This window comes from Macrotis lagotis, chromosome 1 (genome assembly GCF_037893015.1).
Source record: "Macrotis lagotis isolate mMagLag1 chromosome 1, bilby.v1.9.chrom.fasta, whole genome shotgun sequence".
Taxonomy (NCBI): domain Eukaryota; kingdom Metazoa; phylum Chordata; class Mammalia; order Peramelemorphia; family Peramelidae; genus Macrotis; species Macrotis lagotis.
Genome location: NC_133658.1, coordinates 897,696,792 through 897,712,060, shown reverse-complemented (window position 1 = coordinate 897,712,060; position 15,269 = coordinate 897,696,792). Strand labels below are relative to the sequence as shown.

The following is a 15,269-nucleotide window of genomic DNA, read 5'->3' as shown; positions in this document are numbered from 1 at the left end:
TCACAATGTAATTGATACATTTAACCTTAGATGCCACCCTGGTAATTATACTAATGAGTACAGGGGAGTGAACAGTGATATGCATGAACCTCCTTGAGCAGACATACCTGTAAAGGACAAGGACCCTAGGTCAACTTGGAACCACATGGGGCAGGCCTGATCTAATCTCAGGTCTGATCAGGTTGGGGTCAATTCTTTTATCCTAAACTCACATACCTGCACATAGGCACAACCACAGACAGACCCCAGGCTTCATAATGCATATGTATTTTTAACTAACAATCTCTCCTTAAATTCTGTGGAGGTCAAACACCCTACATTCCTCACAGCTCAAATCCTATGTTTTGAATAATTTTTTAGATGAGAATACAGGGGTCCCTCCCAAATGTACCCCCAAAGCGACTTTAAATTATAAATGATGTATGGGTCAGCTTCTGTTCAGAACCACAGCTCACAAGCCCTGACTCCATTTCCACTCTTTTTCTTTTACTAGTTCAAAGTAAAGACATGTAATCAAATCAGAAAGCAAAAAAGGGGACTGAGATCCCTTCCACAATTGGAGATGCTAGCACCTAGGACCAGTAGCAGCTACACCCCCAGAAGTGAGGGGAGCCCGGGGCTTCCCTGGGCGGCTGCTGCTCGCTGCTGCCACCTGCCAGTACTGACAGGCAGTTCCACTGAACTGCTGTTGCTGCTTCTAGAGGGTCTTGCCTGTGGGAAGCCCCCAGCCTCAAGCTGCGTTAGAGATGCCATCAGAGCTCAATCCCAGCCTGCCTCGCCTGGCAGGCCAGCTCAAGCGGCCCAGAGGCAACTTTGTGAAATTAGGTTGGACTTCAAACTTTTTTAAGGTGCAAGTTGTGGTGGAAAAGGAAGAAGAGTCTGGGCTGAATGCTTTACCAGGACCTTGTCTGAGCCTGCCCACCACCCAAGGGTAGAAGTTGTTATCTCCTTTAATAGTTAAAGAAACCACAACAGGCAGGTGAAATGACTTAACTGGGTTCACACAGCTAGGAAGTGGGATTTGAATTCGGGTCTTCTATTTGTAGGGCTCTAACCATAAACTGGGTGAAGCTAGGCAAGGCCTGGTGATAGCTTCATGCCTCGCCCCCACTGCCAGAAATCAGTCTGCCCGGGGCGGGGGGCAGCCATGTGGCTGACTTAGATGGCTTTCCTGCCAAACCCTGTCTCTGGTCTCCTCCAGGTAACAATAACAAGTAATTTGGACAGGGGTGAGTGAGTATGGGTGTTGTCTTTGACTCTGTGTGTGTCTGTGTCTGGGGTGGGTGTTGGGGGAGCAGGAGAGAGCAGTCAGTCTCAAATGTTGCTGCTGTCACGTGCCCGAGGTCAGGGTTTGCAGGGCCTCTGAGGTTGGCCCTTGTCATTTTCTCGATGAGAAAGCCGGGACTGGAGACGGGACTGGAGCTTTCTCTTCACACCTAGCTTCTGCATTGTGGCCTCAGGAATTTCCTGAGAGGCCAGTGATCCAGAGCCTGTATGGAAATGACAGCAATAGGCTGCCTATGCTGGAGCTCTGGCAGAGCATGCAGAGGTTGGCTTTCCCTCAGGGAAGGTTTGCTATGAGCTTCCTCTTGGTGTAGAGGTTGCTGCCCCCCCCCAAGGGGATGCCCCCAGTGGATTTTCACCTGGTCGGGGAGTGGGCTCTTCTAACTGTTCCCTCCTGTGTTCTTTGCCCTCAGGACGGTTGGTGAGTAGTTTTACAGACTGCCATGGACCTGGATTGGTACGCCAGCATGCAAGTGGGGATGCGTGTGGTGCGAGGGGTCGACTGGAAATGGGGCAACCAAGATAATGGCGAAGGGAACGTCGGGACTGTAGTGGAGATCGGTCGGCAGGGCAGCCCCACAACGCCCGATCGAACGGTGGTGGTCCAGTGGGATCAGGGCACCAGGACCAATTACCGGACTGGCTTCCAGGGTGCCTATGACCTTCTCCTCTACGACAATGCCCAGATAGGTAACGTGAGAAGGGAACTAGAGCGGGCTATGCTGAGAATTAGTAATAATAGTCCTATTTATATAGAAGCTCGTTAAGGCTTACCAAGCCCTTGTGTCAGTTATCTCATTCGGTCTTCATAACAACTCCAGGAGGTAGGTGCTGTTGTTGTCCTCACTTTATAGAGATTAAGTGACTCACATAGCAAATTGATGTCAGGCTGGATTTGAATACAGGTCTTCCTGACTACAGGTCCAGACTCTCTCTGTTCACTCAAAGACATTGGGGTTGGGAATTGGGCCAAGAACCCCTTTGGTGCCCCAGAGTCAGATCTGGCTGGCCTCTGGGACCAGCCAGGGTGGCAGTCCCCCCCCTTTACCAGGAGCCAGGTAAACCCAGTGAGTGGGGGCTGCCCGAGCCCGTAGATGAGCCCAAGCTGCCCCTGCAGGTGTCCGCCACCCTAACATCATCTGCGACTGCTGCAAGAAGCATGGTCTGAGGGGCATGCGCTGGAAATGTAAGATCTGCTTCGACTACGACCTCTGCACCCAGTGCTACATGAACAACAAGCATGATCTCTCCCATGCCTTCGAACGCTACGAGACCGCACACTCACGCCCGTGAGTACCACAGGCCCTGGGCCTCAGAGTCCCCCTGCACATTCACCAGCCCCCATGGGGAAGAATGGTCTCTTCCCTGGCCCTTCAACCTGCCCTTTGTACCAGAAAGTGGGTAGGGGGTATCAGCAGCATCTGGATGGGCCCTGAGCTCCCACGGTGATGGGACAGAGAAATTGTCCCGGGCAGTGTGAGCACCCAGAGTCTGGGCATGGGAGACAGGCACCAAAGAGGAAAGAAAAGTAATGATCATAAGTTACTTTTAAACAGCCCCACCTGTGTGAAAGGCTGAGGGCTTCACACACAGTTCTCATTGGATCCTCACAACAACCCTGATCCCCATCTTATAGATGAGGTGAGATGACTGGACCAGGGTCACACAGCTCATGAAGGTCTAAGGTCAAATTTGAACTCAGATCTTCTGACTCCAGGCCCAGAGCTCTGTGCTGCCTCTTAGTGGCCTAGCAAGGCATTGTCCTAGTCTGGGAATAGGAGAACACAGAATGACCCTTACATCCCAATGGGGGAGACGAGTCCTTGTGAGCTCTGTAAAGTCAATCAGTCCAAAGCCCTGCAGGCTCAGTTGGCCTTTGTATCAGGGAGGTGAGGTGGAGAGCATCCCAGGCATGGAGCATGGCCAGGGCAAAGACCTGGAGGTGGGAAAGAGGGAGAGGGAGAGAGACCAGTTTGGCAGGGTCAGGTCAGGGGAGAGAGCCAGCCCAGAAAGAAAAATCCAGGCTCAGGACCCTCTCCCTTTCTCCCATCCCAGCCCTTTAACTTTGCTTTGGGTGTGAGCATTCCCTTCTCCCCAGATCAGACCCATCCTAACCATTCTCCAGAATTCTTCCAGCTCCCCTCCCCCCCATGTCACTCAAGCCAGATCTGCTTCAGCTGTCTTGGGACTGGGGGGGAGGGGGAAGAAGAGGAGGGATGCCAGGCTAACCTGTCTGCTCATAGGAGATGCCAGCATAGACCCTCCAGCCCCCAGCATTCACGTGAGTGGCAGCCCAGGCTTCCCTCTGCTGCAGGGCAACTTGCCAGTGAGGGCTGCTTCCATTTCCTGTTTCCTGGGGCTCAAAGCCAGGTCTGTTTGGGAGCAGGAGGACCAGGATTAGACTTGGGGGAGAGAGGTGCTATTTCTTGGGGTGTCAGCCCAGAGGCTTTGGACTCCTGAACCGATTTGTGAATAATCACCCTGTTGGAATCAATCGAATCAGACCCAGCCCCCGCTGATTCCTTAGGAACTGGAAGGTAGAGGATGGAGTTGGGAAGGGGAAGGCCCCCTCCCTCCAAGCCTCAGACCAGCCAGGATGGGTCCAGTGAGGGCCTTCCATTGGCCTGGAATCCAAAACCCCTGACCTTCCCTTCCATAAATCTTCAGTGATAACAGGGCTATTTACATGGATCATCTCTCTTGATCCTTACTAAGTGCAATAAGTTGTATCCCCAGTGAGAAAACTGAGGCCCCAGAGGTTAAGTGACTTGGGTCACTTGGGGTCCAAGTTTTCCCAGATCCACCCGGCTTCCTGCTTTCTGGTTGCTCCATGTTCTAGTGGAGCCCAGTGTGAGGGATGAGATCCAGACAAGGCTCTGATGGGATTACTAGTAGGGGTATCCCAAGGTGGGGCCCCTGCTTTTATATAGAAGAAACCCTTCCTTGGGAAGAAGCCAGCTGAGGCAGCTATCCCAGACCCCTTCTGACTGGTAGGAAGCCCCCCACCCGAGCCAGAAGCCCCATGCCCCCAGGATGGAGCAGTGATAAAACCAACCCAGCTTCCTAGACCCAGAATGTATGAAGTAGAAGGAACCCCCTCCCCACTGTGGATACACAGAAATAGAGACCAAGGAGGGAGTCCCATGCAAGTCAATAGTGAAACCAGGGGCAGTTAGGTGGCTAGAGCACCGGCCCTGGAGTCAGGAGGACCTGAGTTCAAATGTGGCCTCAGACAATTACCTAGCTGTGTGACCTTGGACAAGTCACTTCACCCCATTACCACGAATGAATGAATGAATAAATGATGGTAAGCCAGACAAGAGTCTGGTCTACAGACAGCCCTGCCCCCCCCCAAATTCTGGTATTTCTAGAGCAACCTAAAGGTGACAAGATTAGAGATTTGTGGCTGCTTAGGGAAACTGGGTTGGCTTGCTTGGGGTCCCCCGTACTCAGGCCTCAGAGGCACACTGCTCTGTTGAGGCACACCTGAAGGGGGAGACTGCTCCCTTGGACCTGTGGTTGGCGTCTCTCCATGTCCACTGGCCTTGACTGGCTGGCAGGTGTCCTTATTTAGAGACCATGGGGTCTTTCTGCATGCTTCTGGATACTCGCCCATTGTGGTAGCCCCAAGTAGCTTGCCCACAACATACCAGCTTAGACCCAAAAAAGAGAATCTTAGCCCAGTCTCTAGGAAACTGAGTCCCAGAGAGGGGGGAAAACTTGTCTGTGACCCCATCACTGGGTAGGAACTGAGTCCTGTCTCCTTTTTTAAAGGCAGGACAGACAGAGCCAGACCCAGGACTGAGGCGGCTTGGGGGCAGTGGAAGAATAGACTCAAGTCCAGGAAAAATGTCTAAATATTGTAGAAAGTGTCTAGTCCAAATAATCCTCCGCCCCCAGCCAATGCCACTGGGGAGTGGAGTCTCCCAGACATTGTTCTTATGGTTGGGGTCAGTCTGAATGTGAAGGAGAACCTGGCCTTTGTTGCACTGCTTGGGTCTGTGGGGGCAGCCAAGCTGGCCCACCCATGCAGAACTGACCTTAGCCAAGCTGGTGAACTTGTTCCTACCACCTCCAGCCCCTGTGCCTTTGCCTGAACAGAGCAGACAGCTCCAGGGCCCCCTAGCTTTGGGTGGGGGGAGATGTTGGGCCAGCCCAGACTTCAGCGCCATGCTCTCTTGCAGAGTCACAGTGAGTGCCCGCCACAACCTGCCTCGCATCACCCTGAGGGGCATCTTCCAAGGCGCCAAGGTCCTCCGGGGCCCAGACTGGGAGTGGGGCAATCAGGATGGTGAGTGGAAAGAGGGGAATGTGGGGTGGGCCTGGAGCCCTCTGCTTTCCCACCTGTAGTAGCCACATGGAGTCTGGCACCAGGGAAGCTTGAAATCTGTTCCTGCAGAAGGTAGGAATTGCAGGTGTCCAGTGATAGAGTTAAACCCTGGGGACCCGAGAGGGAGAGAGGCTTGGGGAGCCAGCTGGTGCTGGAAGGAGGAAGACCTGACACCATCTCCCTAGGAGGCGAGGGGAAGCCCGGCCGCGTGATGGACATCCGCGGATGGGACATGGAGACAGGCCGCAGTGTGGCGAGTGTGACCTGGGCCGACGGTACCACCAATGTCTATCGTGTGGGGCACAAGGGCAAGGTGGACCTCAAGTGTGTCCTGGAGGCACCAGGAGGCTTCTATTACAAGGAGCACCTCCCAGGGCTAGGTACGGACTGGGAACCCTTGGGGGTGTTGGGGGTCACAGCAGCCCATAATCCGGAGAATCCATGCAAAAATGGATCCTTTAGTGCCAGAGAAGGTCTGAAATTTTTCTTTATGAGGTTTGCCTGCACCTTATTGTAAAATCGGGGTTAAATGATTTTCTGCGTCATCTGCTGGCCTTGGCAAGTTGTCTCTGGCTTCCAAAAAATTGCCCCCAAATTCCCGTTCACTTTCTATATATCAAAATCCCGATGGAGAAAGTCTCCGTGTGGAAGGCCCAACTCTCCTCTCTGAGTGACCCAAGAGATCACCTTCACTGGAGCTCTGACAGGGCAGGGGGAGGCCTAGCAACCAGCCTGCCACAGTGGTTTGTCCAGCAGCCCCCCACCCCCACTACAGGCAAGCCCGCCGAGCTGCAGCGGAAGGCCAGCGCCAAGAGCCCCCCTTTCCAGCATGGAGACAAGGTCAAGTGTCTGTTGGCCATGGATATTCTCCGTGAGATGCAGGAGGGCCACGGAGGCTGGAACCCCAAGATGGCTGAGGTGAGGAGAGTCTGAGCCCTGCCCCTGAGGCCATGTCCCCATCCACGCAGGCCTCCGGGAGAGGAAACTCAGCTGGATCACTCTTCAGCGTGGTATTTTGTGATGGCCAGCTCAGCTCCAATCTCTAGCCACCAGGAACCAACCCAGGGTTGGGGGGAGAGGTTTGCTCCCCACCAGCACCCCCTGTCTCTGGGGGAGCCCCTGAGAAAGTTATTTCTCTGCCTCTGTTTCCCTTCCTCTTCCTTCCATGGGTGCAGTTCATTGGTCAGACAGGGACAGTCCACCGCATCACTGACCGTGGCGACGTACGGGTCCAGTTCAATAGTGACGCCCGCTGGACTTTCCATCCTGGTGCCCTGACCAAAGTGAGTTCTGGGTAGGGCAGGTGCCCAGAACTCTCAAGTGGGAAGAGTTCTCTCATTTGACAGATGAAGAAACTGAAGCCCTGGGAGGGAAGGGATTGGCCAAAGTGACTCAGAACTTCTCCACTGCTCACTCGCTTCTTCCTCTCCCCTTGCCCTGGCTGCTGACATTTAGGGGTAGGGTCCAAGTCCTCCCAGCCAGACAGTGGCTTCCACTCAATCCCTCATTTTTTTCCTGTAGCATAATACATTTTGGGTCGGTGATATGGTCCGAGTCATTGAGGATCTGGAAACAGTGAAGCGACTGCAGGCTGGCCACGGGGAGTGGACAGATGACATGGCCCTAGTGAGTCTACCCCTACCTGAGTCCAAGAGGTCTTTTCCTTGGAAGGGCAGAGTCTTGGACAATACAAGGACCTCATGGCCTCTGGGAGCTGAGAGTAACAACACAGAGACCATGGGCAGGGTATCTTGTTTATGATCCCCAGCCCCCCCCCCCCCACCTCACCACCTCTGGGGCTCAGAGTCTGTTGTGACATTTCTGATGTCTGGAAGGCCTTGCAGGGTCATCCAGTCAGGCTGAGTACTGGACATGCAAAGAATGGCCAAACCCAATCCCTGCCCACAGTGTGCCAGTGAGGCCACCTCTGGGGCCTTCCTCTGTGCTAGTCTCCTGCCCTCCAACCAGGACCCTGGGGCCTTGTGCTCCCCAGTTAGTCCCCAAAAACTGTCATTCTGCTGGTTTCTCCTTTCCTTTCCCAGGCTCTGGGACACATCGGGAAGGTGATGAATGTTTTTGGGGATGGAGACTTGAGGGTGTCTGTTGGCGGTCAGTCTTGGACTTTCAACCCTGCCTGCCTGACGGTCTACCTCCCAGAGGCGAACGCCAACCTGAATGCCGCAGAGAGCACCAAGGAGCCGAAGAGTAAGGAAGCAGTGGGCACCTGCAGGCAAGGCCCTCCCTCTGTGGCCCCCCAACACGGAGACTGAGGCTGCTCCAGGCCAGGCCAGAGGGCTTCCCCAGGTCCCTAGCCCCACGGGCGGCCAGGGTCGGCCGAGGGTTCCCCTGAACTCATTGAGGCTTTGGGCTCTGCCAGGCTCCCTGGGTGCTGTCCTAGAGAAGCTGCTCACCCAGAAAAGTGACCCCGAACAGCCGGGGCGGCTGGTGACCGAGGTGGCTCACGGCAATGTCACCAGGGTGCTGGAGCTGGTGAAGAGACATCCCGACAAGGTAAGAGCCCTGGGGGCCTGGGGCCTGGAAGAGGGCACCTCCTCTCCCTCCCTGTCCTTTCCTGAGCAGACTCTGCCCTGCCCTGGGGGAGGTGGGGAGTCCAGGGGAAGAAGGTCCCTCCTGCCGCAGGCGACCCCACTGCATCCAGCATCCTGAGTGATCATGCTGATGGTGGCCGTGGCTCACCTCCATGGCATGAGTGCTCATGAGCACTCTGGGTCCTCCCAAGTGTCCTGGGAGAGGGATTGTCTTCCCCTTTTACATTTAGGGAAGCTGAGGCAACTGGAGGTTGAAGTGATTGCCCAGTCATCATGGAGTTAGTCAGGGTCTGAGACTGGATTTGAACTCAGGGCTTCCTGGCTAGGATTGTCCTTGGGTGACAGTCTTCTGGAGAGGAAGGGATTGGTCAGGGTCCCAGGTGAACCCTCCCCAGTTGGCTTTGTTTTTGTTCATTGCTGCTCCCTGCTGCTCCCTGCTCAGTGACCCCTCCACCCATCCCACCCCTAACCTAACAAAGAAATGCCCTCAGGCCCAATCTATGAGGTCTTGGCCAACCCTCCCCATCACCTGTCCCCTCCTCTTGACCAACTCTTGGCTTTCTCTCTGAGTCCTTTGCCTCAGGACCCTCAGGGGGCAGGTTTTCCCTCTTTCTGTTTTATTATTGGTTACAAGGGATGGCTCTGGGCCTGGGCCCTGGTGTCCACTGCTGACTCCTCCCCCTCTTGCAGGTAGACATCAGAAATCAGGGTCGAACAGCCCTGCAGGTGGCCTCCCATCTGGGCCAGGTAGAGCTGGTGCGGCTGCTGCTGCAGGCCCACGCTGGCCCAGATGTGCGGGATGATGAGGGAGACACCGCGCTGCACTATGCAGCCTTTGGGTAAGGTACCAGGAGGGCAGTGGTCATGTGGGCAGGCCCCCTGGGAAGCACAGCCCCTTAGCCCCACCTTCCCCCCACCCTGGTCTCTTCTTGTCCAGGAACCAGGCCGAGGTGTCCCGAGTGCTGTTGAGCCGGGGGGCGAGCGCCAACCTGATCAATAATGCCAAGTGTACTGCCCTGCACGTGGCTGTCCGCAAGGGCTTTGCAGAGGTGGTGCGGGTCCTGTGTGAGCAAGGCTGTGATGTCAATATTCTTGTACGTTGGGTTCCCTTCTGCCCATCTCTCCTGGCCCATGCCCCCCTCAGCTGTGCTTGGTGACCCTGCTCTGATCCTCGCCACCGAATCCACTCACATTGAAGTGGCGTTTATGAGTTGGCCAGTGGGTTCACCCACGTGATCTTGCAGCCTGAAACATATTCCCTCCTCCAGACCCTCAGGGGGTTGGGCTTCAGGAAGGGACTGTCCAGGGGTGAAGGGAGGGGCAGCTCCTCTGGCTTTTGAGGGTTTCCAGTCGCCAGGCACAGGACCTGAACTGAGTCCTTGGCTCTCCTGCAGGACACATGTGGAGATACTCCCTTGCACTGTGCCATCTCAGCAGACGCCAAGGGCATAATTGAGATCCTTACTGAGGTGCCCACCATTGACTTTACCGCCTCCAATTGCCAAGGCTTTAATCTTCTCCACCATGCGGCCCTCAAAGGCAACACACTGTGAGTGAGGCCAGGAAGGGGCTGGGGCTGGACCTGGGCCAGCCTCCATGGAGGGCAGACTGGGGATGGGAAGGGTCTGGAACCAGGAAGGATCTGGGGCCTGGGGCCTCCTCTCTTCCTGAGTGCTCTGAGCCCTCCCACCTACAGGTGACCCCCTAAGGGTTCAAGATCCTTCTGCCCTCCTGGAAGGGGTACTGGTGTCGGAGGAACTGGGCTCAGCTGCCATCTCTGATGCTGCCTGCTCTGTGGCTTTGGGCAAGTGACCCAACCTCCCTGGGGAGGCCTTTGGCTGGTCCCTGAGCTCCCAGTGCTCAGTCCCCACGAGCCCTTTTCCTCTCAGCAGAGCCGTCAGGAGAATCCTGGCCCGGGCCCGGCAGCTAGCAGATACCAAAAAGGACGATGGCTTCACGGCCCTCCATCTCGCTGCCCTCAATAACCACCGGGAGGTGGCTGAGATCCTCATCAAAGAGGTGGGGGCTGGCGGGAGTCAGAGAGGGGGGCAGGAAGTGCAGGAGAGCTTCCTCGCAGCATTGGTTAGGGGTTGCTGTGGCCTCTGGAGGACTTCCCAAGGTAGCCCATGGGAGGCTGCCAAGCTGACCGATCCAGGAGGGGGCTCCTGGATGGACAAGGTGTGGGGCAGAAGCCTGATGCTCTGGGCCGCCTCTGCCCGCAGGGCCGCTGTGACGTGAACCTCCGCAACAACCGCCACCAGCTGCCGTTGCACCTGGCTGTGACCCAGGCCCACGTGGCGCTGCTGCTTCTGCTGGTGAGCGCCGGCAGTGACCTCAATGCCGAAGATGAGGCCGGGGACACTGCCATGCACATCGCCCTGGAGAAACACCAGCTGCTGGCACCTGCAGCTGAAGCCACTGGGACTGGGGAAGGGACCTCGCTCTTCTCCAGGGTAGGACATGGGCAGGGAGCCCCAGACATGACTGCCTCTCTCTGACCTCAGGCTCCCCTCTGCCATCAGGAGGTCCTGGGACCTTCCTGACCAGGCCTAGGGTCCCCACGCTGCTGGCAGCCCTGCTTTCCCTGGCCTCCTTCATGGCCCGTCTTTTCAGCCACCATCATCCCCACCCTGGCATGGCTCACAACCCTAGACTACACAAGGAGCCTTTTTCCTTGTGCCAGCTGTTTTACCTCCCTCACCCCACCCCCCAAAACATAAAATCCTAGCTTAGGAAAGAAGCCTCCAGATGGTTGGGTAACTGAGGGCCAGCCCCCTCTACACTCTCCCTTTCTGGCCCTCATTGCCAGCTCAGCCACCTTTGGGGGGAACAGCAGGCACCCTGGGCAGGGAGATGTGGGGAGGCTGGGCTATGGGCCAGCTCAGAGTTAGGACCCAGGAATTCCTTCCTGTGGATCCCTGCCTTGTTCTGGTCCTCAAGTCTTCATCACTTCCTCATGCCCCTTGGCCCTGGGCACCAGGCCCCCTTGGCTCTGGTCACCAGGCCCCCCTGGCCCTGGGGCTGTATCTCCTTGTCTTCCTCCACTGCTCTTCCCAGCATGTCCTTGGGGAGCCACTTTCCACAGGGGCTCTGGACAGCAGGCAGACCAAGACCAGAGGCCCCATGAACAGGAGGCCCAGAGTGGGTGCCCCCTCCCCTCGTGCTTTCTGCTACCCCCCCATCCTTCCCCAGCTCCAGGCCTCCAGCTTCCTGGGCAGCACGGAGCTGACTGTGGGCATCGCCATCGCCTGCTTCCTGGCCCAGGAGGGTGCTGATGTGAATTATGCCAACCACCAGGGCAGGTGCCCCCTGGACATGGTCATGGATGGACGGGTGGCCCAAGCTATTCGAAGCTTTGCCCAGAGGTTCAGGTGGGAGTGGGACTGGAGGGTCAGGAGGGGATGGGCCCCAGGAGAACTGCTCTGCTTGGCAGGGGGGACTGAGGGCTGGGCCTGAGCCCTCACTGCCCACAGCCCAGTGACTCTTCTCTACCTTCTTGTCATTCCTCCATGGGCAGCGAGCAGCAGGGCTCTCTGAGCAACCCAGGCAGGAGCGGTGGGCTTCGGAGGATGCACAGCACGCCCAACACCATGACCAACCTGAGCGTTGGGGGTGCCTGTGGGCCTGGGGCCGGGCCCTCAGAATGCCTTGTCTGTTCGGAGCTGGCCCTACTGGTGGTCTTCCTGCCCTGCCAGCACAGCATCGTCTGTGAAGGTGAGTCACCTGGTGGGGGGACTGAAGATTGGGGTGAGGTTCTGCCCTGGACAAGAACCCAGCGCCCCCCTCTGCTCTGCCCTCAGAGTGTTCCCGGAGGATGAAGAAATGCATCCGCTGTCAAGTGACAATCACCAAGAAGCTCAGACAAGGTGGGCAGGGGGCAGTGGGGGGGTCCCCATGGCCGGGTGCTCGTGTGGAGGGAGACTGGGCCAGGAGTGCTCCTCTGAGCCTCTCCCCCCCTTCAGATAGCACTGAGGTGGAGAGCAGCCTGTCCGGGCTGGAGTGCGCCGGCCAGCGGCAGCTGATGGAGGAGCTGCAGAGCCGTTACCGGCAGATGGAGGAACGCATCACCTGCCCCATCTGCATCGACAGTCACATCCGCCTGGTGTTCCAGTGTGGCCACGGCTCCTGCCTCGAGTGTAGCTCGGCCCTCAGCGTCTGCCCCATCTGTCGCCAGGCCATCCGTGACCGCATCCAGATCTTTGTCTGATAGCTGCTTGAGGACCCGGGCAGAGGCTGCCCAGCCTGGCGGGGGCGTGGGAAGGCTGGGGCATCTGTACCCTTTCCTGAGGTGGGCAGCCTGTCACCATGAGCCCTCTCTCACTGCCCAGGGAGCCCAAGGTATGGGCAGGAAGGGGTCCACTGGACAGCGTCCAGGGATTTTGCACTTTATGTGGAGGGGGTGAGGGGTGCCAGGCTGGGCCCAGGCTTTCCAGGTGGCACCTCCTCAGGACAGAAGCCTAGGGCGCAGCATGGCGGGCAGACTGAAGAGGGCACTCGGCTCATGTGGAAATTCAGTAAGCTGGACACTGGTGGCTCACTTGCCTCCGGCCCCCTCCCCAGCTCTGGGGCCAGGTCATGCTGAGGGAGACGCCGCCCCTCCTTCTTGGTTAGGGCAGACCGGGAACTGGCCTGGGGGAAGTGGGGAGACCGGGGAGGGTCCCTCTTACTGGCCAGCGCACCACACGGGGCTTCAGGGAGAAGGCCAGCAGCCATCTAGGCCCAGGGGACACGCCGCTTCCTGTCTTCTGCCCCTCTGCCCCGTGAGCTCTGTGTGTGGCGTGCGTGTGGTGGCTCCCGCATCCTCATGTTGGCCGGCTGACCTCCCGCAGCCCAGGCACCAGCTGGGTCCTGTTACACAAGAGCCATTTTTCCAGTATCTGCCTTTGCAAAAACTCCCCTGAAAACACACACACACACACACACACACACACACACACACACATGCATTTTATAAAAGGAAAAATGAATTTTGTCCTTCCTGGTGTCTGCCTCTTCTTGTGGGGGGGGGGCAGTTGGGGCAATGGTCCGGCAGACTTTCTTGGCCGTTTCTGCACCCCATCAGGCTAGAGGCCCAGACCCCTGCCTGGTGATGGCAGCCTTCCTTCACCCCACCCCCCGCCACCTTCTGCCTTAACCACCAGAACCCTGTGGGCCTTGGCTTCCCCAGGGTCCATGTTTGGCTTGGCCACCAACCTCCTTGGGAACACCTCCAGTTCCCTGGCCTCACTTGGCCCTGCTGGAATCAGCCAGCTGCTCCCAGGCCCTGGCTCCCTCTCTCTCAAGAGGCCACTGGGCTTCCCATGGTCCTCAAAGTGGGCATCGTTCAGGACCTGGGTCTCCATGGGAAATGTGCAGGCTCCCTGCCTGCCAATCCCACCACCCATCTCCCTCTTACAAAGTTCTTGTGCTGACCGCCGGTGTGCTCTTCCATCCTGCACTTGATCCCATCTGCCCCCTTCCACTCCCGCACTCGGCCCCTGCCCAGCCCTCTCCCCAGCCCCTTTGTCTGGAGATGGCCTCCTGAATCTGGCCTCTAGAGGAAGCGATCCCAGGATCACCCTGGAAGGCCCCACCCCAGTAGTCTGCCTCTGGCCATTTCCGCCAGACGCCAGCACCAGGGCAAGCCCCTCTCCCTGAACTACTTTTACCCCCCCCCCCCCTTTACCACCTCATCTCCAGAGAGGTCTGCCTCTGAGCTGAAGGATCCTCCACCTCCTGGCTTGGACTTCAGGGCCATGTTCGTCCCATTCCCAGAAGGCAAGTGACAGGAGAAACGACTGCATTTAGAGGGTTGGAGTCTTGGAAACACAGCCTTCTCTTCCCGAGCCACATGGCAAGGGGGTGGCCCTGTGGGCAGCTGCATCCTTTGGGGGTGTTTTGGAGGCCTGCCTCTCAGCAGCAACTCTGATCCCTCCCCCAAATCTGACTCTTGCCACCCTGGAGGACTGGGTGACATGGGCTTTGATTAAATTGCTACAGCTCAGGGTGCACAGACAGAAGTCCTGCCCTCGAGGACCTTCCATTCCGGGGAAGATACTTGGGAGGCAAAACTCAAAAGTCACAGACGTCACACCATTCAAAACGCACTAATAAATGTGAGAAAGAATATTTGTAATTTGGAGCAAAGAGGTGAAATCGGGGAAGACTTCCTGTAGGAGCCTTGAGGCAGGCAGACTGGGGTCTACCCTTCCCCATGGGGAGAAGAGCATCAACTCCCTGCTCACTGTTGGTGTCCCAGAGACAACTTGTGGAGTGGAAAGGGCACTGGCCCTGGAGTCTTGGGTGACCTTGGCAGTCATTTAAGGGGTGGGGCAGCTGGGTGGTCCAGTGGATGGAGCTCCAGGCTGGCAGGCAGGAAACCCCGAGATTGAAGTCTGCCTTAGACACTAGCTGTGTCACCCTGGCCAAGTCCCTTAATCTGTTCTGAAAATGTGCTGGAAGGGGAAATGGCAACCGTTATCTTCGCCAAGAAAACCCCAAATGGAGTCATGGAGAGTAAGGCTAGACGATGAAGGGTAGAGGAATCATTTACGTGGTGCCCCCTATTTGCCAGGCTTGTACAAAGTGGCTTGTCCTTTTATTTACAACTATTATTACACCTGTTTGGCAGTTGAGGAAACTGAGGCAGGCAACAGTTAAGGTGCTTGCCTCGTGTCTGAGATCTTGGGCCCAAGGAACTTGGATCTCTTGTACTTTCCGGATGGCTTTTTACAACCCTTTCCGAAAATGTTTTTAATTTTTATTTAAGGCAGTGGGATTAAGTGACTTGCCCAAGGTCACACAGCTAGGCAATAAGTGTCTTTGAACTCAGGTCCTCCTGACTCCAGGGCTGGTGCTCTATCCACTGCACCACCTAGCTGCCCCCAATCTGTTTCTGAACAGCACTGTATCTAGGAGGGCCAACTTCGCTTCAGGACCCCTCCCCAAGCTGCCACGGCTGGATCCTTGCTGGTAGAGGCAAGAATCCAGAGAGCATCACTAGGGAAGGATGAAGGGGAGATGCAGATGAGAAAACGGAGATCTGGGAAAGAGGGAGGGAAGATCTACCTGCATCTACAAAGATGGGAGAGGGAGGAGAGCAAGGCCTCGAAAACCTCTTATTCCTG

General features: G+C 56.7%; 1 protein-coding gene across 2 annotated transcripts in view; it reads left to right on the top strand.

Annotated features, from left to right (window-relative positions):
* Positions 1-13,148, top strand: part of MIB2 (MIB E3 ubiquitin protein ligase 2) — a 44,924-nt gene extending 31,776 nt beyond the window's left edge. For both annotated transcript variants that reach the window (XM_074218729.1, XM_074218728.1), the window contains 18 exons: positions 1,698-1,974; positions 2,402-2,573; positions 5,469-5,575; positions 5,800-5,994; positions 6,390-6,532; positions 6,790-6,897; positions 7,136-7,240; positions 7,657-7,819; positions 7,992-8,125; positions 8,854-9,002; positions 9,101-9,257; positions 9,558-9,712; positions 10,056-10,182; positions 10,386-10,616; positions 11,356-11,534; positions 11,681-11,877; positions 11,964-12,029; positions 12,126-13,148. In XM_074218729.1, coding sequence (XP_074074830.1) covers positions 1,728-1,974; positions 2,402-2,573; positions 5,469-5,575; positions 5,800-5,994; positions 6,390-6,532; positions 6,790-6,897; positions 7,136-7,240; positions 7,657-7,819; positions 7,992-8,125; positions 8,854-9,002; positions 9,101-9,257; positions 9,558-9,712; positions 10,056-10,182; positions 10,386-10,616; positions 11,356-11,534; positions 11,681-11,877; positions 11,964-12,029; positions 12,126-12,370 — 2,880 coding nt within the window. In that variant the 5' untranslated portion in view covers positions 1,698-1,727 and the 3' untranslated portion in view covers positions 12,371-13,148. The remainder of the gene's footprint in view (positions 1-1,697; positions 1,975-2,401; positions 2,574-5,468; positions 5,576-5,799; positions 5,995-6,389; positions 6,533-6,789; positions 6,898-7,135; positions 7,241-7,656; positions 7,820-7,991; positions 8,126-8,853; positions 9,003-9,100; positions 9,258-9,557; positions 9,713-10,055; positions 10,183-10,385; positions 10,617-11,355; positions 11,535-11,680; positions 11,878-11,963; positions 12,030-12,125) is intronic.
* Positions 13,149-15,269: the final 2,121 nt, after the last annotated feature.